Genomic DNA, 26,270 nt, shown 5'->3' on the forward strand with positions numbered 1-26,270 from the left:
AGCCGCCCCGCGCCCCGGCCCCCGCCCCCCGCGCCGGCCCCCTGCGGCCGCCCTCCGCCCTCCGCCCTCCGCCGCGCTCCCCTTCTCCCCCTGCTGTTTATGCCGGAGAGCCGTGGCCCCTCTCCCGAGCCCTCCCCGCCCCCCCCCCCCCCCCAGCGCGTGCACGCACACACCTCCCCCAGAAATGCGCTCTCCTTCCGCAGGGGCAGCCACTGTGGTCCCTGACATTCTGGGGCTGGGCGATTTCAGAAAAAAAACAAAACACACACACACACACACACACACACACCTTTTAAAATCTTTGATCTACCCTTCAAGGAAGGCACCGCTTACATTCGTCCCCTGCCTCCATCTCCACCGGCCTTACCCACAGTATCATTTAACGCTTGATATTCTCGGAGATTGTGCTCGCTCTCCGGCCAGTCATTTTCAGTTTTCCAAAATAACTCCTTCCATTTTTACGGTTTCAAAAATGTCGACGTTCCCAATAATTAAACGTGGTTGCCAGGACTTGAGATTGGTCTCCAGAAGGATGTGTTCAGCTGTACAAGACAGGGCAGGTCTCTTTTGCCGGCACCGGTGATACCTGCCACCTGTTAGGGCCCCGAGTCTAGGCGAGAGCGGTTCATTACACCTGGCTTTGGTTACTGAGCATGTCTGGAGCCTCCGTTTCTCAGGAGAGGGACCCTTCTGAAAGCCAAAGTTCTGGGAAGGAGCAGGTGGATGTGTTCAAAGAGAGTTCTACGGCCAACGAACTAGCAATAGGCAGAGCATATTGAAGAACATAAAAAGGTAACCACAGGAAGGCATCTGCGAAAACATCACTGTATCATCACTAACATGCAGGAGCTGGGAGGCAGTGACATCATCATCCCTCCTGGGAATGTGGAAGGTGACTTGTTAAATGGCACTCCGTGTGTTCATTTATTCATACACATGATGTGTATTTATGGAGCAGGTTAGAGGTGGTGTAGGAGTATTCATAGTCAGTCATGTCAATCACACCTTAAGTGATGCTAGGAATTACCTTAAGAAACAACTAGTTTATAACACAGCTCTGGAAAATGCAAATAGCTATTAAAGAGACTCTGGCCCTTTTTTATTATTCTGCCAAAATTTATTGAAAGCTTGCTAGTTTGAGGTGCTGCTGGCTGGTAGGGGTAGAAGAGTTAACATGAAAGGCAACATCCCTAACCTCACGGAAATGAATAGAGGGGCACACAAGTGATCAGGCTGTTAAAGGTAGATGCTCTGATGGAGGGAGGGGCTAAAGGAAGGCATTATAGGTGGAGCCCAGGGGAAGTGGCTTTTTTGGGGGGGGGGGGGGAGTGGCTTTTAAGCTGAGACCTGAAGAGTGAATATAACTTGGTAAGGGTTGGGAAAGTAGGAACAGAGTGTTCCAGTAGGGGGATAGCGTAGAAAGAAAGCCAAAGAAAGCTAGAAAGAAAGCCAAGAAGCTCGCTATGATTGTGGGATTCTTTTTTGGAGGAGGGAGTACCAGTGGTTGGGAGGAAGAATGGAGAGACCTGCTAGAGAGGGAAGCAGAGAGCAGATCAGATAGAGTCGCTAGGCCATGTGTTGTTTTGGTTTTTGTTTTTAAATTTTTATTTATTTATTCATAAGAGACACAGAGAGGCTGAGACATAGGCAGAGGGAGAAGCAGGCTCTCTATGGGGAGCCCAAAGCAGGACTCAATCCCAGGACCCCAGGATCACATCCTCAGCCAAAGGCAGAACTCAACCACTAAGCCACTCAGCTGCCCTGAGGCCATGTTCTAAAGTTGCTTTTGATTCCACAGACAACAGGAAGGCACTGAAATGTTACAAGCAAGGTAACCATGAGATGAGATTTTTGCTTGGGAAAGACTATGGGCTACAGAGAACAAATGAGGGTGGGAGGTAGGGATGGGAAGGACTCAGAGATCTCTGGCAGAGCCACAGGTTCAGTGAGTATCAGCACACAGATCCTCATGCCTTTGAGGCATCTGAGCTCAGTCAGCCCTAAGACAAGTCCCTAGAGAGACAAACTTTTCCTGAATTGATGGGTGGAGGAAGAGCAGAATCAGTGGTGGTAAACAATGAGAAACAAGAGGTAAACGGAAATTAGAGGAGAGAAAATGTTGTTTATGAAACATTTTATTATATAGTTACTCCTACAGTAGAGGATAGAAAACATGTTGATTTGTAACTGACTAGTAGAATAAAGGAGAATTTGACAAACAGGAATCACTTTGATATATATTCCAAATGTTCTACTATATGACAGCAGACAAGCATGCTCCCACCCCAGCTCGCTTCTCCTTTTCAGAGTTATTTGATTCCTATTATCTTTCAGTCTTACCAACTGATCATTTTGTGACCTTCCTCAGTTTCAACTCATCTGTCTGAAACCAAAGTTCATGCTACTCTTACTAGGCCACACTCTCTGGGTTTGTGAAGGTCTAGACATCTAATGACTGGGACCTGAGTTACCTCACTGCAACCATGGTGGGCTGTAATCAGATGGAAAGGAAAGTGGAAGTGCCAGGACTCCGGCTGGGTCCCCCCACCAGACTCTGAGAGCCAATGGCGGCAGGTGAAAGCAGGAGGGGAAAATAGGCTGACCTAGGACAGCAAAGCCAGAGCAAGACAGACAAACATTTTGTCCTTAATTTTATTTTTTAAAGATTTTATTTATTTGACAGAGAGAGAGAGCGCACACACAAGTGGAGGGGGGGCAGAGGGAGAGGAAGAAGCAGACCCCCCACTGAGCAGGGAGCCCAACAAATGGGGGCTCGATCCCAGGACCCTGGGATCATGACCTGAGCCAAAGGCAGATGCTTAACTAACTGAGCCATCCAGGTGCCCCTTAATTTTATTTTTTTAATCTCTCCCTCCCACGTTGGGCCCAAACTCCAACTCCGAGATCAAGAGCAAAAAGCTCTTCCCACTGAGCCACAGGTGCCCCAGGACAGCCAAACATTTTACCCCTAGATCACTCTCTTCATTATTCTTTTTTTTTCATTAATCTTTATTGTCATTTTAAGAGGATTTACTGCCTTCTCCCTCTTCAGTTCTATTCTCTTGAATTTTCTTTCAATTTTTTTCATTTGTTTCTCCTCTTTCCTCTTTCCTTCCTTCCTTTCAATTCCACAAATATATTTGTATCTAGAATATGTCTTATATCTCAATAGTAAGTGCTGGATCTACAAAGATGACCAAGGGAGGTCCTTACCCTTGAATTTGTAGTCAGAGCTTTTTTGGGAATATAATCATGAGGCTTTGTTCCTCCCTTATCCTAATTCACGTTCACCTTTAATCTCTCAATTTCAAATTGATATTGAGAGGATTCACCAGCCTTCCCTGGGTCAGATATCCAGACAGATGGAACAAGGTGTCAGGATCATGATGTAAACACATGCCTGCAAGAGTTCTTCATGTAACCATATAGATGGTGGCCAATACAGAATTGGGGACGAAAAGGACAGGGCGTTTCAATAGTCAGGAGTAAGGCGGCTTTTCAGAAAGAGCTCTTGCCAGATGACTTAATGAATGTTTACTATAAGGGTAGACACATAAATAATTACAGTATGATTTTGTAAGTGCTGTAAAAAAGATATGAACAAAGTGCTAAAAGAACATGGTGCAGGGGGAAGGGGAGTTTCAATTTCAGAGACAGGAGGAATGTTTCACAGAGAAGTCAATATTTTGAGTCTTGAAAGCTCAATTTAGGGCAGCCCGGGTGGCTCAGTGGTTTAGCGCCGCCTTCAGCCCAGGGCCTGATCCTGGAGACCCGGGATTGAGTCCCAAGTCAGGCTCCCTGCATGGAGCCTGCTTCTCCCTCTGCCTGTGTCTCTGCCTCTCTCTCTCTCTCTCTCTCTCATGAATAAATAATAAAATCTTTTAAAAAAAAATTTAAAAAAAATGAAAGCTCAATTTATGTTTGCCAGACAAACACACTAGCAAGTCTATAGAATTTGCAAGATTATTCCTTTTTGGTGACTAGTTTTTCAAAAGATGAAGTCTTCAGGCAGAGACCAGGAGTTTATTACAGCAGTTAGAGAGAAAGCTACCATGGCCTGAAAGATAAGGAGAGGTATATAAGACATCCAGGGATTTAGAATCCAGAAGATTGGGCAGCCCCGGTTGCTCAGCAGTTTAGCGCCACCTTAGGCCCAGGGCGGGATCCTGGAGACCCAGAATCAAGTCCCACATTGAGCTCTATGCATGGGGCCTGTTTCTCCCTCTGCCTGTGTCTCTGCCTCTCTCTCTCTCTATGTCTCTCATGAATAAATAAATAAAATCTTAAAAAAAAAAAAAAAAAAAAAAAAGAATCCAGAAGACTTGATGTAGGGAGTTGGGAAAAGGGAGAAGCTAAAGATGATTTCAAATATTCAAGTCGGAGCCACAAGGTAGAAAATAAGGCGATGAAATGAATCATTAGAAAGGGGAGAGATTTGCTAAAGAGAAGGGCTTCATTGTTGATGTTGATTTCAGATATTGACAGGATATTGAATGAAGAAGTCCAATAGTTAATGAGTAAGATACTCAAAGTAAGTTGCTAAATACATTGGTTTGAACTTTACCCAGCTAGAGGTGATTAGATGGATGAGAGTACCCAGAGAAATCATGTGTAAGCAAAGAACCAAGAGCCTATGGGGATCCCTGAAGAACATTAACATTTCAGATGCAAGATAGTCAACAGAGGAAAAGAACCAAGAGAAAGCCATGTCATGTGAGGACAGTATCATACAAGAGAAAGGGTTATTGAAAGCTGGGGATGATGGGGCCTCTGGCTGGTTCAGTTGGTAGAGCATGTGACTCTTGATCTTGGGGTCATGAGTTTGAGCCCTACATTGGGTGTAGAGATTACTTAAAAATAAACAAAATAGACTTTTTATTTTATTTTTAAAGATTTTTATTTATTCATGAGAGACACAGAGAGAGAGAGAGAGAGAGAGGCAGAGACACAGTCAGAGGGAGAAGCAGACTCCATGCAGGGAGCCCGACATGGGACTCGATCCTCGGTCTCCAGGATCAGGCCGTGGGACTCAATCCTGGGTCTCCAGGATTAGGCCCTGGGCTGAAGGCGGCGCCAAACCGCTGAGCCACCGGCACTGCCCAGACTTTTTATTTTAAAAGATTTTTATTTATTCATGAAAGACACAGAGAGAGAGAGAGGCAGAAACATAGGCAGAGAAGCAGGCTCCATGCAGGGAACCTGACGTGGGACCCAATCCCAGGACTTCAGGATCATGCCCTGTGCTGAAGGCTGGCGCTCAACCGCTGAGCCACCCAGGCATCCCAAAATAAACCTTTTTTTTTAAAAAAAAGAAGGGGGATGGTAAATAGTGTCATGCTGAAGAGAAACAAAACAATTTTATAGGACTATTCAAAAGAAGTCTTTCAATTGCCTATTTGGGGATGATTGTTGGTCTTTATGAGACTAGGAAAAGAAAATACATTGCATTTGATCAGGGCTTCTTAATCTCAGCAATACTGAGGTTTTGAACCAGATAATTCTTCCTTGAGAGGGCTGTTTTGTGTATTATAGGATATTTAGCAGCATCCTGGCCTATACCCACTAGATGCCAGTAGCACTTCCCCAAGTTGTGACAACTGGAAATGTCTCCAGACAATGTTAAATCCCCTGGGGATTTAATTTTGTCCCCTGGGGGAAAAATTCTCACCCCCATCCCACTTTAGAACTACTGCATTAAATTGAGACGTGGATGGGACAATTTTCTTTTCCTAACTTGCACGTGTTTATTTGAAATTTAATTTTATAAACCCAAATACCAATGGGATGAATACTTACCTAAGTCCTCTCTAATTCATTTAGAGAATAAGTTGTAAAAAACAAAGCTTTTACTATAAAAGTCTAGATTCAAAACATAATTTATAGGGCGATTTTAGAGTTAGATATATTTTTTTCTACACTGGCAGAAAGGGTATCAGTCATTGTCCAGGGGTAGGGATTGGAGAGATGACAGGGTAGGAAAACAAAGGGGCACCAAAAACCCTTGGAGGTGGTAGGTATGGTCTCAATCTTGATTGTGGTCATGGTTCCATGCTGTCAAACTCATCAAATAGGATACTTTCTTTTTTTAATCATTATTTTTTTTAAGTAAACTCTACCCCCAACATGGGGCTTCAATTCACAACCTAGAAATCAAGAGTTACATGCTCTACCAACTGAGCCAGCAAGGTGTCCCTAGGATACTCTCATTATGTACACTTTACTTCATGCCAATTATACCCCAATACACTTTAAGGAGAGTGAGAAAGAAGAAAGGAAAGGAAAGGAAAGGAAAGGAAAGGAAAGGAAAGGAAAGGAAAGGAAAGGAAAGGAAAGGAAAGGAAAGGAAAGGAAAGGAAAGGAAAGGAAAGGAAAGGAAAGGAAAGGAAAGGAAAGGAAAGGAAAGGAAAGGAAAGGAAAGGAAAGGAAAGGAAAGGAAAGGAAAGGAAAGGAAAGGAAAGGAAAGGAAAGGAAAGGAAAGGAAAGGAAAGGAAAGGAAAGGAAAGGAAAGGAAAGGAAAGGAAAGGAAAGGAAAGGAAAGGAAAGGAAAGGAAAGGGGAAAGGAAAGGAAAGGAAAGGGGAAAAGAAAAGAAAAGAAAAGAAAAGAAAAGAAAAGAAAAGAGGAAGGAGGGAAGGGAGAAAGATAAGTTGCCTGTATGAACAGCAAGGAGGAATAGATGATGAAGAGCTGGCCAAGTGAACTAAGGCTCAGACTGTCATGCAATTTGTTACAGGTTTGAATTCTGTCCTGTGCATAATGAGAGCCAATTGAGAATGATAAACATGGGTGTGATCTACTAATATTACCTAAGATAACACTTCATTTTGATAATCTCATGACAATGTTGATTTCTAGCCAACATGTAGTAGAAAACACTTTACTGCCTCTGATGTTATGATCTGGCCAACAGAGATGGTGCTAAATATAATCTAAGCACTGAATTTTACTCCATAAGCACAAGAGCCCCCTTCACCAGAGATGATCTCCTTATCTTACCGTGGAACAAGGTAAATTAATACCAAAATTCCATGCTTCTCTTTCTTTGGTCTCATTCACTGGAACAGCTGATAAGGATATATTCAAGAACTGTGTTACAAAGAATACTTGCTAAATATAGAGCAAAATTAGGTACCAGAGCCAAAATCTGGTAACCACGTACCCTTTGTTCTCCAACTTTTGTAATCTCACCACCATTTCCCTCAACTTCTCCTACTGTTTACTTTGAATAGTCTTCCCTGGCCATTGTCAGAGCTGGAATATCCAGTTTATCAATCAACTGGATATTGTTACAGTCACATATTTTCAAACCTAATCTCAGATTACTAAACTGTGTACTTTGGCTAACTCTTTCTACCAAAATAGAGTATGATATCTTGTTTTTAGAACGACCAAATGTGTCACTATATTTATATTTATGACCAGGTTTAAATAAGAATCTGGTCATCAGTTTACTCAAGCCATGTTAATTTACTGAGTTGATATTGCTGGAAGGTCTTTAAATAGCATTCAGACAACAGATTCATGCCACTAAGAACCAAAAGAGCTCATTTCAATTAAACAAATATTTTTAAAGTATTTACTGTGTCAGACATTATGCCAGGAACTGTGAGAGAATAATAAATAGCATGGGCTTGGTCTCTGCCCATGAAGCTTGCAGTGTGGGAAAGATAGATATGCATATGTAAGAGCTAGATATGTGTATGAGAAAGATATGTGTGTGCAGTGTATGTAAAAAGTTACTTAAGCTAAAATGAAAAAAAATTAAGATTCAGGGTTTTAGTGTTTCTGAAATAAAACCAACATATATCCACTGTTCATCTTAGTTGTACCTTTTCTGGTTGTGATATCAGCCCCTTATTGTGCAGAGGCAACAATGCTCACAGATTATTCCATATGTGCCTCCAAGTTGTCTGGATTCTTTTCAGGTTGGTGGGATCTTGTGATAATCTGGCCACTGGCTAATGAGCAGAACCACAGAACAGGAATTTCTCTTCTTGCTCTATTCCTCTACCACTGTGAACTCCAAGGACTTGTGTTCAGATGGTAGATCTACAAGATCAAAGCAGCCAAGAGCAATGAGTAAACCACATGAATGGAAGCCCTGGGAGTTGCCTCTGCTGACAGAGAGCTTTATAGCATGAGAAATAAACTTCTGAGGTCAAACAAAACTGTTGAACTGCCGTTAAATGAACTTTTGCTGACATGACTTGTCCTATCCTAAAACATCATCTCATCACATTGAACAAAAAAAGCATTCTGATCTTCGTCATGAGAGCTAAGATGAGTTTGCTGTGCATTCCTTCAGCAAATATTTATTAACCACTTACTATGTGGCGGGCCCTGCTTCAAGAGCTGAGAATATCATGATGAATAATCCAAAGTCTGGACAGCTACAAGGAGCTTACATTTTAGTGGGGAAGGCAGACAATTCTCAGGTAGTGAAATTCTTGATCTTGCTCCATTTTCTTCTTTTTTGTTTTTAAGATTATTTATTTATTTGAGAGAGACTGGGCAAGTGTGAGAGTGTACAAGCAGGGGGAAGGGGTAGAGGGAGAAGCAGACTCCCCACTGACCAGGGAGCTCGATGCAGGACTCAATCCCAGGACCCTGAAATCACAACCTGAGCTGAAGGCAGACACTTAACTGACTCTGTGCCCCTAGTACCCCACTCTAATACTTGAATTTATCCAGTCTCTCTCCAGTGCTCTCATTTACTTATGGTCTCTTTTCAAATGTCATTTTATTAACGGTTATTAAATATAAAATAAAATTCCATCCACTCTACTGGTACTTCCTATCTCCTTTTAACCTGCTCTATTTTTATCACAATTAGTCATTCAGTGTATTCACTTATTTGTTCATCCTTTCATCCAGAATGCAAGGTTGCAGAGACTTTTCATCTCTAGCTCCTACTGATGGGCAGGAGGCCAGGCAGGTGGTCAGCAAATACTTTTGAATGAATACATGAATGAATGAAAAAGGATGGAAAGGGACTAGTGATGGTATTACAGGGGTAGCAGAAGCAGCTGGGCATAAAGCTAAATGATGTGAAAGTATGAATCATTTGAAGATTCTGAGGGAAAAGTGGTCCCCGCAGGAAAAAAAAAAAAAAGCAAAAAACTCAAAGGTAAGAACGAGCTTGGCTTTCTAGGGGAACATCAAAGAAGGCTTGTGTGGCTGCAACAGCCAAAGGTGTCAGAGAGGTGAAACCGTTAACAACTGGATTGCATAGGACTTTATGAACCCTAAGTACTTTGAATTTTATTCCAAGTATGAAAAGAAACCACTGGAGAGTTTTAAGCAAGAGAGTACCCAATCTGATCTTTTTTTTTTAAATCACCTCAGCTGCCCTGCGACTAGCAGGGGTTTGGGGGGATGACCAGTGAGAGCCTGCATGGAAATCCAAGCAAAAGAGCGGACAAGATTTGAGTGGCATCAGTAGTGGGGGAAATGGTTTAAAATTTGAGGGTAGTGGGGCGCCTGGGTGGCTCAGGCAGTTGGGCGTCTGCCTTCGGCTCAGGTCATGATCCGGGGGTAGTAGGAGCGAGCCCCACACCCGGCTCCCTGCTCCACGGGGTCTCTGCTTCTCCCTCTCCTTCTGCCTCTGCCTGCCAGTCCACGTGCTTGTGCTCTCTCTCTCACTCTGTCAAATGAATAAATAAAATCTTTAAAAAAAATTTTTTTTTAATTGAAGGTAGAAAAGACAGAATTGGCTTATGTTTTCAGTAGGGGCACAAAAGGGAAAAAAGAGGATTCCAAAAAAATGTCTAATTTTTGCCCTGCTATCCGGACTCCATTCAGGCAAATTTAACTCATCGTTATTTCCATTAAGTCCCTTGACTAAAAAGAATTCTTGGGGCAGGTAGTGGTTGAGCAGGGGGAGGAAACGAGGGGAATCACATACAGAAAGGGTGCGCACTGAAGGGTCGAAAATTGTGCGCTCAGGTGTTGAAATGTTGACTTTACAAGGAATCTGCCGGAGCTCCTGGAGAAGGCTCTGGACTGGGCAATACCGCAGGTCTCCATCATCTCCCCCACATTTACGGGTTTGGACTGGGCAATTCCGCGCTTCCTCTGTTATCACACACACACACACACACACACACACACACCTCCCTACACCCCTACATTCGCGGGGCTGGACTGAGCAGCACAGTTTCCTTCACTATCTCTCACTTACAACTCTACGCTAGCACAGTTTCCTTCACTATCTCTCACTTACAACTCTACGCTTATGGGTCTGGACTGAGCATTACCGTATTTACTCTATTGTCTCTCCCACAGTAAAGTCTGGGCTGAGCAAATACCAAGCTTCCTCTATTATCTCACACACACACACACACACACACACACACAGACACGCCTCCCACATTTACGGATCTCGACAGGGCAATACCGTATTTCCTGCATTATCTCTCATACGCGCGCACACACACACAGTCCCTACATTTACGGGTCCGGACTAGGCAGTACCGTATTCCCCATATTGCGCGCGCTCTCTGTCTCACTCTACATTACGGGTCCGGACTGGGCAGTACCGTATTTCCCATATTAATGCGGTCTCTCCCTCTCCCTCTCTCTCTCTCACACACACACACACACACACACACCCCTCCTACATTTACGGGTCTCGACAGGGCAATACCGTATTTCCTGCATTATCTCTCATACGCGCGCACACACACACACAGTCCCTACATTTACGGGTCCGGACTGGGCAGTACCGTATTCCCCATATTATTGCGGTCTCTCCCTCTCCCTCTCTCTCTCTCTCACACACACACACATACACACACACACACACACACACACACCTCCTACATTTACGGGTCTCGACAGGGCAATACCGTATTTCCTGCATTATCTCTCATACGCGCACACACACACACAGTCCCTACATTTGCGGGTCCGGACTGGGCAGTACCGTATTCCCCATATTATTGCGCGCGCTCGCTCTCTCACACACTCTACATTACGGGTCCGGACTGGGCAGTACCGTATTTCCCATATTAATGCGGTCTCTCCCTCTCCCTCTCACACACACACACATACACACACACACACACACACACACACACCTCCTACATTTACGGGTCTCGACAGGGCAATACCGTATTTCCTGCATTATCTCTCATACGCGCACACACACGCACAGTCCTTATATTTACGGGTCCGGACTGGGCAGTACCGTATTCCCCATATTATTGCGCGCACTCGCTCTCTCTCTCACACTCTACATTACGGGTCCGGACTGGGCAGTACCGTATTTCCCATATTAATGCGGTCTCTCCCTCTCCCTCTCTCTCTCACACACACACACGCACACACACACACACACATCCCTACATTTACGGGTCTGGAAATCGATTCGCCTGTGGCGACGTGAACTTTCGGCGTGGTGGGGTCCTGGTCCCGACGGTGCACCCCCCAAGGCACGCGGTCCTGAGAAACAGCAGGTTCGGGAGTCGCCCCTGCACGACCTCGGGAACCTGCGGGAGGCCGCTCTCTGAGTAACTCCGCTCCAGCTCGGTGACAGCCGGGGCCGGGAAGTTCCCCGCCGCCCGGCCCCTCCCGAGCGCAGGCGGCCCCCCTCTTCCGGGAAGGAGCGGAGGAGACAATACCAGGCAGGCCCCCTAGCGCCGTCGCCGCCCGCCCGGCCGCGGCCCGCATGCAGCCACCCCGGCCGCCGCCGTCCCCGCCCCCGCCCCCGCCCCCGCGACCCCTCGCGGCCCCGCCCCTCCCGCCCCGCCCCGGCCCCCCGCGGAGGCGCCCGCCCGGCCGCCCCGCCTCCCGCCCCGCGCGCGCCAACTCCCGGCCCGCCGCCCTGATTGGCCGCCGCATTCCCGCTTTCCTTCCCGAACCGCCATTTTGAAAATCTTGTTGATTCGGGGAGCGGAGCGCGCGGCGCGGGCGTCAGCAGACAGCGGCCCGCGCGCCTCCTCCTCGGCGCTCGCCGCCGCCGCCGCCTCCCGGAGCGTCTCCTGCCTTCGCGCGCCAGGCCCGCGGCGGCCGGCACCGGCGGTGAGGGCTGCGCCGGGGCGGGGGAGGCCGGCGGGGCGCCGCGGGCCCGCCCGCCTCGCCGCGGCCATTTGGACGGCGGCCTGGGGCGGGGGAGGGGACGCGGGCGGCGGGCGGCGGGCCCGGGGAGCGGCGCGGCCGGGCGGGCGGGCGGGCGGAGGGAGGGGCGGCGCGCGCCCGCGCTTTCCCGCCCCGGGGGTGCCCGGAGCGCGGGGACGCGGCCCCCGGGGGCTGAGCGCGAGGAGACCGAGCCGTGTGCTTCCGGCCCGCCCGCAGGTCGGAGCATGTCCTCGTCGGGCCCAGCGGCGGACGGAGACGGCGCCCCCGCCGCGCCCGCGGCCGACAAAGAACCCGAGATGCCCGGCCGGAGAGACGAAAGTGAAGAGGAGGACGAGGACGACGACGACGAGGAGGAGGAGGAGGAGGAGGAAAAAGGTGCGAGCAAGTCGCGTCCCGGGCGGTGGGCTTCGCGGCAAACAGTTCTGCGGGCGCCCCCGCCCCCCGTCGTGCGCCTCGGACGCTCCCTCGGAGGGTCCCTGGCGGCCGCGCCCGCGCGCTGTTTCACCCCCTCTTGGTGTTGGGGGTCCGTGGACTCCGCTTCCTGTCCGAAATACTTGTTCCCCGGCTTTACGTGGTTTTTTTGTTTTTTGGGGGGAGTTTTTTTGTTTTGTTTTGTTTTCTTGCAGCGCGGTTGACTTCTGGTCAGCAGTGCGTGTTCGTCACGCTTTCTCCTCTGACAGGACGTTTCTGAGTTTCCAGATCCGTGCTCAGAACCGTTAGCTTTTGACGTTGCTACTACGGTAGCTCCTCCTCGGCCCATTTAATTGCACTTTTTTTTTTTTTTTTTTTTTTTTTTTTTGAGGGCAGGTGTCTCGCCTTCTGGAGTTGCTGCGAGGGTCTTGGCGTGAAACCACGCATTCAGACGTAAAGGAGAATTATCATTGTGCTAGCCCTGGAAATGTTCTGGCGACTTTAGGGTCTTCGCTGAACTTTTATTTCCCCCCCCACCCCCCCTTTTCAGAGGCTCGGAGGAGCGAGTGACTTTGACGGGGACACGGCAGTGAAAGCTGCCTTCACTGCCGCTGTCAGGGAAAGTGGTTAAAGATGAAAGCGGTGAAGCATGAAAGAGTTCCGAAAGCTGTCTCAGTTTTGGAAGTTGCCGAGAGCTGCTTTTTAACCATTGTTTACCTGGAGGCCGGAAGCCCAAGGACCTCCCGGAATGCGGGGGCGGGGGCGGGGCACCCCGGCACTCAGGCTGGGGCAGTGCCACTTGCAGGGACGCCAGCCAGCTCCCACGATGATCCCAGCTCTTAGCATTCTTTGATGGGATTAGCCCGCTCTCGGTTTGTTTAATACACGTCTCCAACTCAGCCAGACTTGGGAAGAAGTTTGAAGCTTTCTTTGCAGACCTGGGTTCATCTGCCTGTCTAAAGTCAGGAGGAGCCCACGGTCAGCATTTTATAAATACAATCTGGGCTGAGATGACACCCCTCCGCCTCGTCTGTTTAAAGTGATAGGTGTTCTGAGAAAAGGAGCACTGCCACGTTGAAGCTTTAGAAAAAAAAAATAATACAGGTTATTTTTAAACTATTCATACTACAGTAACTGAAAATTGGCTGCAGTATCTTAACTGCTAGTCCAGAATCTTCTTAGCATTTTTTTCCTCTAGTTTTTTTGGTCTCTTTAAAGACAAAAGTTTTGATACCACAGAGATGATGGATTCATATGTGTCAGGAAAAATTATACAAATCATGTAAAAATACTACAAATGGCAGAGTAATGCTTGGGGGAACTGATGATTGTTTGAATTGTGATATCCCCCCCCAAAAAAAAAAAATTACCCTCAGGCAATTCTCTAGTTGTTCTAATTGATTACTGTTCATTCCCTCATTTGAGGTGTTCATGGAACAACTAAAATTGTAAAGGTTTTGTTTTGTTCTGTTTTGTTTTTTAATTGTAAAGGTTTTTATCCTATGTTAGCCCTGAACATTCAGGTCTGCTGTCTAGGCATCACAGAAACAAGGCAGTGTGGTCTGTTCCTAGTGAAGGTGGGATTGTCTTGACTGCGGTGGGTGAGGAGCTGGTAAAAGATGATTCTTCGGTGTCTATCTTCGGCAACTGAGTTGACATTACTACAGTTTTCTGAAAACTAGAATTGTCAAAGGTGAGCAAGGTTGGAGAGGAGTACGACCTCTGTTTTGAATGCAGAGTTAGGTGCCTACAGGACATGAAGTGGAGCTGTCCATTTATCGACCCTCCTAGCTGATTTGAAGCTCTTGAGTGGAGAGAATCAGGAAAGTCATTAGCTTGTACGTGGTAAACAGGTGAGCGAAAGGTTTAAATCACTCAGGGAAAGGAAGTAGCAGGATCACAGGGATTGCTTTAGAGTGCATTTTCTTCACTCTGCACACCATTGCCAGGTTATACCTGCTAGAATCCCTTTATCCTTCCTAATTCCTTCTGTGCAAATCCTCCCATCTCCAGATCTTACCTATCCTTCAAAGGCAGCTCCAGTGTTTTGATCCTTTTTCCTTAATCCAAAAATAATGACTCTCTTCAATTCAGAGTTGTTTTATTTGTAGATTGCCTAAGGTGTTTTATCATCTGCTTGGAGTGTGTTTGTTGTGTCTCATCACCACCGGTAGACATGATCTCTTTCAAGAGTTACTCAGTGTCTTGACCATCTGTTCAATCCCCCCTTAGTGTCTAGTGAAGCTTTGTACAAAACTGGCATTCAGTTGAATGAATGAAAGGACCTTCAGTGATAGTGTTCTCTTTTATCTGAATTTATCTCAGTAGGTAAATTGTTTTGGAAATTTAAGCTCAGTGTTTTAAGTTTTTAAGTAAATGCTGTTTATCTTCTAGCCTTTTTTTTTTTTAATGAAAGCAGTCTGTACTATAAACAATTTAACTTTTTTAGAATGATTTATGACCATTGTTATAAACATTTACCAAACTAAAAGTAATGTCCTCCTAGTCACTTGCAGTAAATGTAAACTTGGAGAATTTTACCCTATTTATAGCAACCTCAGGCTGCTCTGCTTTAGCTAAAGTCTTCGTTTTTCTTTCATCTGCTTACTGAATTACTGCTTTTCTATGTTTTTGAAGTTGTTATAATTTCAGTCTTAAACTTGCTGTTTGATGTACCATAAACTAAATCTCAATCAACAGAATTAGGTCTAATTAAAGAGCAGGCTTAGTGAGGGGCATTGGTGATTTTTCATAAAGTGACTGGAACTTTCATTAGCAATAATTGTAGTTCAGTAAAAGTTCATTTCCTTTATGATTTTTTAAAAAACTGGATCCCTTGTGAGGTTGCCAGGTAAGTAAAATGCTACTCTAAAAAAAAACTTAAGTGATGTTAACTTATTATGTATTTTCATTTCTCTTTCATCATTTGCTTCTTAAAATTAAAGAGTAAGGTACTTTTTTGCTACTCAAAAAAAAAAAAAGAGTAAGGTATTAAAGAGTTCTGCAGTTTTTTTCTACATGTTTATCCAGTAGAGTTAATACTTTTTTTAAGCTTTTAGCTGTTTTAAGAAATATTCAATTAATTTCTAGAAAAGAGTCTCATCGTGGAAGGCAAGAGGGAAAAGAAAAAAGTAGAGAGATTGACCATGCAAGTCTCTTCCTTACAGAGAGAGCCATTTACAATTGCACAAGGTAAGTTTATTCTGTTCTTTTCATTTTATGGTAAAAATGACTAAATATATAATAAAATGGTCAGTGTTCAGTTTTTAGTGTTTACGAAGTCATTATATATTATGGGTATAATTTTATTTAGTTTGCCCTATTCAGCAAAAGCTATATGTAAATTTGGCTGTTAAATAATCGTGATTAAAATAACTTTGTATGTATTAACACATGCTGGGCATTTAACTTTAGTTATTATGGTGTTTTGTTTTGTTTTGTTTTCCCTAGGAAAGGGGCAGAAACTTTGTGAAATTGAGAGGATACATTTCTTCCTGAGTAAAAAGAAAACAGATGAACTTAGAAATCTACATAAACTGCTTTACAACAGACCAGGCACAGTTAAGACCTTTTTTATATCTTTAACCTAGTAACATATTTATGTATTGAAATACTTTACAATTAAAGCATGATTTTAGTTCAGGAAGGGACTTAAGCAATCCAGTGGTTCAATTTCTGTACCATACAAGTGAACAAACTGAGACATATAAAATGACTTACCATATGTAGAATACATAATTAAATATCAGCAGTTAGGATTATAACATTTAGGCTTGTACTATAGTTGTTTTTATGCCAAACTGAAATTTCAAAATGTGAAATCCGAAATGTGATTTTTAGGGATCTTTAAATGCATTAGAAGAAATTTATTTTTTGGATGTTTTTACTTATTCAGAATAAATGATACAGTATAATTTATCTCATTTTGAGCAAATATCTGATAAATTAGGTGGTAATTCTTTGTCAGGGAACTTGTTAGAACAAATCAGTATTGCATTAATTGAATTACACTGTACACACAACTTCAGTATTTCGTATAATTGAGTAAACTTTGGATTGTATGTGGGCAAAGTGAAGTTTGATGTTAGAATTGAATGAAGCATGGTGTTATTTCATGTGATCGTCACTGCAATCTGATTTACACAAGTCTTTTTTTTTTTTTTTTTTTTTTAAGATTTTATTTATTTATTCATAGAGACACAGAGAGAGGGAGGCAGAGACACAGGCAGAGGGAGAAGCAGGCTCCCTATAGGGAGCCTGACGTGGGGGTCTCTAGGATCAGGCCCTGGGCTGAAGGTGGTGCTAAATCGCTGAGCCACCCAGGCTGCCTTGATTTACACAAGTCTTATGACTGCTAAGTGGTATTAACTTTTGGAGGTCCTCCGTTCTTTTCAAAGAATAAAATACATGACTCTCTGATTTGAGAAATATTACTAGTAACTTGTATTAAGAAAAGGGAGTTTTTTAAGAAGTAACTTTCCACATCTTCTGGTATTGTCAGATAACACTTAGTTGTGGTTTTATAATTGCCAGTAAAAATTCCCAGATGGAAATTCATTCAGATTGAAATTGTTATCTTTAAGGATTGAACTTAAAGCATTTATTATGTTACTATTTTAATAACAAATACCATTTTCAGTTGTGAATAAGAAATGTTGAATAAACCAGTGTTGTAGGTGGGAGACAGCTATGAAAATAAAGATGTTGGCTTTTAATTTTCTTACATACATTACCGGGTAATAGCATTAATAATAAGGGAAACGTTTTCAGGTGTCCTCATTAAAGAAGAATGTGGGTCAGTTCAGTGGCTTTCCATTTGAAAAAGGAAGTGCCCAGTATAAAAAGAAGGAAGAAATGTTGAAAAAGTAAGTTATTTTTAAAGTATTGTGTTTTGATCAGTGTGTTTTATTTCTTAACATTTAAATAGGACCATTGAAACATTTTTTAGCAGACTGCTAATGCTTTGCTTTAAATACCAAGATCTGACTTTCCTTCATAGCTATCAACTTGTGATGTTCATTACTTTCCACTAGTGACTGTTAAGAGTATTGAAAACTCACATCTAAAGATGTTTCTATTTCTTAGGAGAACTGTATACACAAATTGTTCACATGGTCCAAAATTTAGGCCTAAGGGAAATATACTGAAAAAACTCTCCCACTCTTGTCCTCTGCCAGCCACTCTGTTGCCCCAACTTACAGGGACCATTTAAACTGTTGTGAAGATAATCAACTTGATAGGAGCAGTGTTCTTCATCATAATGCAAGCCAGATGATAAATTAAGAGCTTTTATTTGTTAAATCATCTAAAACTTAAGAGTTATAAATAATGAAGATGATTACCTACTTGTTCATCAAAATGTCATAGGAGTGCTGAGGGGAAAATGTAGTATTTAATCACCAGAAGAATTGTCAAATCCATGAATTTTAGAGTACTGAAAACTTTTTACAGTATTTCCTAGTTGAATTGACTTTTTTTCTTTTAAGTAGCCTCGACACGTCATGGGGCTTGAACTCATGACCCTGGGACTGAGACCTGGGCTGAGCTCAAGAGTCCAATGCTTAACCGACTGAGCCACCTAGGTAGTCTGACCTAGTTAATTCTTCTACTACTTTTAAAACTTAATTGGTAAATGGTGTTTTCAATTTATTATATTTGGTTGTATTTTGTACATTAGTCAAGATAATTAGGGAAGAACTTTTTAGATTTGGAGAAACATTGGGTTTTTTTTGTTTTTGTTTTTTGTTTTTGTTTTTGTTTTTGTTTTTTTAAAGATTTTTATTTATTTATTCATGATAGTCAGAGAGAGAGAGAGAGAGGCAGAAACACAGGCAGAGGGAGAAGCAGGCTCCATGCACCGGGAGCCCGACGTGGGATTCGATCCCGGGTCTCCAGGATCGCGCCCTGGGCCAAAGGCAGGCGCCAAACCGCTGCACCACCCAGGGATCCCTTTTTTTTTTTTTTTTTTTTTAATGCTTATTACCCAAGCCAGTTTGGTTAGCTGTTACGTTTATGTTGTGGGTAATATATGCTACATAATAAATAAACTTTGTTTCTTTCATTTTCTGTTTTAGATTTAGAAATGCCATGTTAAAGAGCATCTGTGAGGTTCTTGATTTGGAGAGATCGGGTGTAAATAGTGAACTGGTGAAGAGGATCTTGAATTTCTTAATGCATCCAAAGCCTTCTGGCAAAGTGAGGACCAGTTTTTTTTTTTTTTTTTCCAGTAACAAATCAATTATTTGTAGCCTTTCTTTACTTTCTTTTAATGGAATGATTTAGTTTGTTAGCAGCATTGTCAATATTCAGTATTGTCTTCTACATTTAAAGGATATGCCCTTGTTGATATATCTGCAACATTTTCATGATAGAAGTACATAGAATCCATGCAGATGTATCCTATATCAGATATAAATGGTGTAAGATTAAGAAAAGTAATTGTTAACTGGATTAGTCTTAAATGGACAAATACAAACTAAGCATCCAGGCTTATTTATATATATAGAAGGCATTGGAAGAACAGAAACAGATTGAGTTGAGGGTGAGGTGTTGGATTGTCCAGGTAAGATTAAGATGGGGTGCATTAGAACTGGATGTTTTCTAGACACTGGAATAATGTTATGAAAATACAACATAAAAAACAAAATGGAATGTTAAAAGTTTCTTGGATTGGGTTTCCAGAATCAGCAGAGCCCAGGAGTTGGACATGGAAGTAAAATGGCCTTATACTTTCCCCCATTCTTCTGAAATTTAGATTAGGTTTGCCCAAATTGTTTAACAAATGACATCACTGACTTAAAAATGTCTGTTGAAGTAATACTTACAGGAGCCTACATTTTCTGTTTGAAGTCTGTCAGTAAATATTTTCATATTCTTCCTCATTTTCATGGCAAAGAAACTATGAAGAGATCTAGAGGACTTAGGAGTTCAGGGGAATACTATCAGTGAGTGGAAGGGGCCTTAAGGATTAGAATCAGAAAATAGCTCTGAGACTTAGGGGTGTTTTTAAGATTTTATTTATCTGAGAGAGAACACAGTTAGGGATGGGGAAGCAGAGGGAGAGAGAAGCAGACTCTCCGGTGAGCAGGGAACCTAACATGGGGCTTGATCCCAGGACCCTGCGATCATGACCTGAGCTGAAGGCAGATGCTTAACCGACTAGTCACCCAGGTACCCTTGGGACTTTGGTTTTATCTGCTGGTAGTCTAATTTACCATTAACTGGACAAAGACTGATAAAGGGTATTTTTGTCAGTTCTCAGGCAGCTAAAAACCCAAGGGCCATGGTGAATCTTTGTGTGTTTTGAATTGGCTTAAAGATGAGAGATTATCTGTTTTCCTAAACTTTTACCTCTACTTTAGAATTTCAGGTGACAAACAATACCATTTCTCCAGAAGACATTATTAAGTTATGAGGGATATGTTTATATTCTTTTCCTCATTGATTTTTTTTTTAAGATTTTATTTATTCATGAGAGACACAGAGAGAGGCAGAGATATAGGCAGAGGGAGAAGCAAGCTCCATGCAGGGTGCCTAATGTGGGACTTGATCTTGGGAATCCAGGATCATGCCCTGAGCCAAAGGTAGATGCTTAATCACTGAGCCACCCAGGCAGGCGTCTCCTCAATGACTTTTTAAACTGTTGGTTTTAGGACCTGATACCCTCATAAAAATTAATGAGGACTCCAGAAGCTTTTATATGGGATATTCTGATATTTACTGTAGTGTAAATTAAAACTGAAACAATTTTTTAAATAACAGTTATTTTTCATACAAAAAAAGTGAGTTTTTTGGTATTAAAAATACACCAGAAAAATCAAGAGAATGGTATTTTTATTTTTGTGAGTCTCTTCATGTCTGACTTAAGAGAAGACCACTCTATTCTCATTTGTTTCTACATTTCAATATATTGCACATGCTGGTTTTTTGCTTGATGTAAAGAAAATCAGCCTTAAGTATATAGTTAGGAAAAAGAAATATTTTTTAAACTTTGAGATAATTATGGATATTCTCCTTTGATACAATACCAAAACTCCACAGTGGTAGTTTATTAAAGGTTAGTTGTAATATGGTCTCTGAAACCAAGTCCATGAACTCTTAGAACTTTTATCTATGATTTTGTAATATGGATTCACCACTTGGAAATTATTGGTTTTCTGAAATATGCAGAAATATGCAGAAATCTTTCAAATGTTGGCACATATCCATTAAACAGTGTCAAAAAGTCATTTGTTAATGTAACCACCATCTCATCAGAAGAATCTTTAGGTATTGAGAGGCTCTTAGTTCATGGTGTTGGATGTGAATTACCCATGTGAAGTATTGAAATATATCATTGGCAGTAAATACCATCAGTTTTTCTTCCAGTGACAGGCTCTTGTTCATTTTAAGAAGATGTCTTTATTTTTTTATTTTTTATTTTTTAAAGAATTTATTTATTCATTCATGAGAGACACAGAGGGAGACAGAGACAGGCAGAGGAAGAAGCAGGCTCCATGCAGGGAGCCTGATGTGGAACTCGATCCCAGGACTCCAGGATCACACCCTGAGCCAAAGGCCAGGCGCTAAACCACTTGAGCCACTGAGGGATCCCCAAGAAGATGTCTTTGAATAGGCAGACTTTCACAGTTCTTTTACAAATTGTGTTTCATGAAAAAGGTAGCTAGCTTAGCTCACAGGTCAGTTGTGCAAGTGCTTTATCTTAAAACCAGTGAAGTTCAGTACGTAGCAAACATACTCTCTGTGTACCTCCCATTTTGTTCCAGATAGCACAGACGAGTACTCACAGGCTGAGAGTTAACATAATATTTACTGCTTCATCAAAGACATTCTTAAAGGAAAAACCTTTTTTTCCCTCTAGTTTGCATTTGTGAGGAATATAATGACTACTAGCACAGCTTGCTACTTGTGCCTTGATTGGTACTAAAGGCCAGCAATTTTACAACCATCTTTGCTTTTGCAGAGTCAATGCAAATGTCAACACAATGAAAAGAGAAAACTGTCTTTATATTATTATGAAAATAGTTTTGACCTCATGGGCTTTTGAAAAGGTCTCAGGAAACCCCAGGGTGCATGAACCATTTTCTGAGAACCACTCTTTTAGCCTTAGGAATCCAACCCTCTATCTGCATTCCAAATATCTGATTCTGTGATAACTACTCCTTAATCTAATATCAATCTGAGGTAATTTTCTGTTCTATACTTTTCATTTAAGAAAAACAGTAAGCTCATGAGTACTAATTTCTTTCTCCATAATAATAAAAGTACTGAATTAACATTGTTTGACTATCTTTTTTTTTTTTTTTTGTACTTCAATCTTGATTATCTGTTTTCCAGATTTTATTTCTAAAAAGGGATGATGCTCTTGACACTGGATTCTGGTTAATAGATTCAACTATTTTTAGAACCAATATAGGAACGCTCTAGAATATTTATGTATTATTACTTTTTTTTAAAGCTCCTTATTTTAGAAGTTGCATTTTTTTGACTGTTTACTTAAATGATTTAACATTCTTTCGCTTCCTGTGGAGATTATCCTGCACCCATGGTCTTATTACTGATTCCTTATACAGATTACATTCTTAATACTTGTATTTGGTTCCTGAACTGAGCGAGTAAGGGATGCCACATTTTTCTAATATATTTGAGTCTTGAATTTCATATAATGAATAGGAAGAGTTTGGACACTGAGAGTCACCTTTTCTCCAGTGAGTTCAAAGAATTTATCCAGATGGATTTAGTTCCTGGTACTAATTGGTGATAGTAGCAGATCACATAACAAGGAGATCTGTATACATCCAAGGAAGCTTTTTTTTTTTTTTTTAAGATCTTATTTATTTATTATGAGAGAGAGAGAGGCAGAGATACAGGCTGAGGGAGAAGCAGGCTCCATGCTGGGACCCCGACACGGGACTGGATCCCGGGATTCCAGGATCACACCCTGGGCCAAAGGCAGGCGCTAAACCGCTGAGCCACCCAAGGATCCCTAAGGAAGCTTTTTATAGAAACTTACAGAGAACCCCTCTGAGAAATATCATTGGTCTACTAAGTTAAAGCTCCCAAAGACCTAGATTGGTTATTGCCCAATCTGCCTTGAGGAAGGATATGTTGTTTGGACAGCTAGAGGCTATCTTCTGGATTGTACATAGCCTGAGAACACTACATACACAAAGCAGCCACCTTTTCTTAATGTTTGTGCAGGTGACACAAACTAAGACTGGAAGTTTCTGGGAGAGAAAGAGCCTGTGGTTCTAGCTCCATGAGAGATGTTGCCTATAAAGTTACCCCTGACATTTATATAATTGTCTTTCACAAGGTTATATTCTGGAATTTTCCTGTTTCTTTTTATTGTGGAAAATAAGATAGGCAAAAGGAAAAATAAAAGATACCTCTAATTTTGGAAATTTTAATTCCTCAGTGTACATATTTTCGGATCTTTTATGCAAGGTTATTTTATGGTTTTCAATTTCATAAGTTAGCAAATACTCCCCTAAGAAAGCTTTTTAAGAATTAAATTTGCTGGTTAATATAATCAAATTGTTTCCTTGTGCGATCTCTACTTTTTAAATACGTGTGGTTTAATTAAATATCAGAGTAAAAGCAATACATGTATTCTATGGTTCTTAATTAGTTTCATAATTAACACCCAACACTAATTGCATATTTAGAATCATCAATGAGAATATAATACTTGCATTATTGAAAGTAGAACCCAGAGATAATATGAATATAAATTATATAGATCATAAATTCAGGATGTGTAAAGTGAGGTTTTATTTCCTTTATGGATGGTTCCAATCTTTTGATTGAAGGATTCCCTAAAGCAAGAAGTTCCTCTGGCATTGACAGTTGTAATGCTTACAAGAATGAAATAAATTACCAGGGTAACTCAAAAAACCACCTTGATAAAGTATAAATAACTGTTTGAGCCTAATACATTGTATACTTGGGCTCCTAATGCCATGTGAGAACACACAGTATGTATTTCAGCATTTGTGGAGAGTCTTGTGTGGGTGTTAGAACACAAATGAAAGTTGGTAGTGTGGACAAAAAGATCAACTTGACACGTTAAAGATGAATGGTTCTCTCTAAAGCTGCTATGTTTGGAAATACTTCTTGAGATAGGAACAATACTGATTGAGCTGATAAGTAGTTATCACAAATGATTGACTTGGAAATGTAATAGCCCATTGGTGTTATCTTTATTATACACAGCCATTGCCAAAATCTAAAAAAAGTTCTAGCAAAGGCAACAAAAAGGAACGGAACAGTTCTGGAATGGCAAGGAAAGCTAAGCGAACCAAATGTCCTGAAATCCTGTCAGATGAATCTAGCAGTGATGAAGATGAAAAGAAAAACAAGGAAGAGTCTTCAGATGATGAAGATAAAGAAAGTGAAGAGGAGGTAAAGTGTTGGGTGTTTGTGGGGTTTTTCTATAATTTCTTTCCATGGGGAGAGTTAAATATTCCTGTTTTATGATAGATCTAGCCAGAATACCGATTCTAGAAACCATTAGTACCATATTGGTTGTTTATAATTTCAAAGACACAAAAATAGTTAAGTATAATATAAATCCTTTCTTTCCCTTATGGAGCTTTGGGTTTTGTTTTTGTTTTTTGTTTTTTTTGTTTTTTTTAGATTTTATTTAATTCATGAGAGAGACACAGAGAGAGAGGCAGAGACACAAACAGGGAGAAGCAGGCTCCCTGGGGAGAGGGGACTTAATCCCAGGACCTCAGGGTCACGCCCTGAGCCAAAGGCTGATGCTCAACTGCTGAGCCACCCAGATGTGAGAGCTTTGGAATTAGAAGAGTGAGGTTAATGTGGCCTGGATTTCAGCTGCCCCTTGAAGATTAGAATAGGTAAATGGGAAGTGGGGTGGTGCATATATTGAACCACCAGAGAAGCAGATTGAGAATTTTTTTTTTATGTTTGACTTGAGCCATTTTACTCTATGTTCTATGCAAAAAAGCCAGGGGCTTAAGGACCCCAGTTTTTCTCAGCTCAATGGGGGCTATTTAATGAGAGGAACAGTGTTTGAAATTTATTTGATGCATGGGCAAGTTTTGTATCACTTAGGAATGCCTGCCATTTTCTTTTAGTTGGGCATATCTGTAAAATTTTGAGACTATTTAGTTTCACAAATGAAACTTCAGGAAGAGGAGAGCTGCTGAACCATTTGAAGAGTTAGCTTTACCTTCTCCTTGATACGTATCCTCAGTCAAGGAGATGACTTCTTGTTATGGCTAATAGTATTTCAATAGACTTTTGTTTTGGTGTCTCCTTCAGTGGTCAGAACTTGCTATGTAAATTGGGTCATCTCCCTTATTTAGGGACTTGATTATTGGCTTGACTTTTTAGGCCAAGATAATTCTTTGTTGCAGAGGGCTGTCTTGTGCTTTATAGAATGTTCACCCACTAGAGGACAACAGCACCCTCCACCCCGCCCCCCCAAACCTCCAATTGTGAACACCAAAAATGGTGTTCAAGGACATTATTAGATGTCCTTGAGGGTAGGAGTGGGGGGGATCACCTCCACTTGGTAACTACTGGATTAGTAGGAATAAAGATGTGATGAATGTGTTGAACTCTGATTTTATGTGTGTATTTGTCTTTAGGTACTTAAAACCCATGATTATTCTAATGTCAGATTTTATAAAGACTTCTATAAAGCTAAGTATGAAGTGCTTTATAATTTCCAAAAGAATATTACAATCTAGGAGGTATTTCATAATATATTTGTAGAGCAAGGGAAGATGAGTAATCTCAGCCTCAAGGTTTTAATGGAATAGATTTTAAGGACATCAGAAGGGAAACCTGTTTGTTATTATGTGAATGCATAATAATAGCAGTTTTGCAGTAATGATATTCCTCATTCAACAGATTTTGGGTTATTACTACATGTATTCACTATGCTTTCTAAAACCTTTTTAAAGGCAGAGTTAAAGTGTGAAAAGTTGTCATAGAATATAAACATCTAATTTTTGCATAGAGACAATGTGACTATGAGCATGGGCTTTGGAAACTATCTGGGAACAAGTCCCAGCTGTACCTTCGAGTATGACTTTGGGCAGATTACTTATAAACTCTATACCTTAGCTTCCCATCTGTCATATGGGGTTGATAATAGTATTGGCCTCAAAGGGTTGATTTCATTGACTTTATTTAAAGCACTAAGAGCAGTACTTGGCACACACTCTAAGTAGGTATTAGCTGCTGCTATTACTATTAGTATTAAAATAGTTTTTATCATATGTAATATTCCTAAATCCAATATTCCTGTCATTACTAAGGTGTAGGTTAAAAGGTGAGGGTATTTTATACTCATTTTTTTACTTTCCAGATTATTGTCAGATTTTTCTAAGTAGAATTACTTGAACTTTGTGAATATAGATGACTTCTGATTTGTACCATACGGGTTCCTGGATAAAGACCACAAGTGGAACTGTCCCACTTATAAATCAGAACCTTTCTACAGTACCATAAAAAAGGATCATTTGCTAGAAACCCAGGTCAAATAGTGAAAATCCATGTAGAAAAAAAGAAAACACAAATAGGCTTTTACAGACGTACAAAGTCACACAACATAAATACTGTATCATAATGCTCTGTGCTGTGGTTATTCTGCTTGGATGGCACTGACAAACTTTGTAAAATACGATCCAATAACACCTGGACCAAGAAATAGTTCTTTCTTTTTTTTTCTTTTCCTGTTATGTCTCCCTCCAACAGCCATAGCTACTATTCATTGTTCTAAAGGCTATCTCAAATTTAGGACTATTCT

General features: G+C 41.6%; 1 protein-coding gene across 4 annotated transcripts in view; it reads left to right on the forward strand.

The window, feature by feature from the left end:
* The first annotated feature begins 11,872 nt into the window (after positions 1-11,872).
* Positions 11,873-26,270, forward strand: part of DEK (DEK proto-oncogene) — a 30,706-nt gene continuing 16,308 nt past the window's right edge. The window contains exons 1-7 of one of the 4 annotated variants that reach the window (XR_013373552.1): positions 11,873-12,019; positions 12,293-12,461; positions 15,585-15,679; positions 15,938-16,047; positions 17,258-17,352; positions 18,562-18,682; positions 23,702-23,890. Coding sequence is in view for 2 of the 4 variants with exons in the window: in XM_077885852.1 (XP_077741978.1) it covers positions 12,301-12,461; positions 15,585-15,679; positions 15,938-16,047; positions 17,258-17,352; positions 18,562-18,682; positions 23,702-23,890 (771 nt within the window). In the remaining 2 variants the exon portion in view is untranslated. Of the gene's footprint in view, positions 12,020-12,292; positions 12,462-15,577; positions 15,680-15,937; positions 16,048-17,257; positions 17,353-18,561; positions 18,683-23,701; positions 23,891-26,270 lie in introns of all 4 variants that reach the window. The other 3 variants (XR_013373550.1, XM_077885852.1, XM_077885853.1) reach the window with 3 other exon arrangements.

The sequence above is a fragment of the Canis aureus genome, chromosome 37 (genome assembly GCF_053574225.1).
Source record: "Canis aureus isolate CA01 chromosome 37, VMU_Caureus_v.1.0, whole genome shotgun sequence".
Classification (NCBI taxonomy): Eukaryota; Metazoa; Chordata; class Mammalia; order Carnivora; family Canidae; genus Canis; species Canis aureus.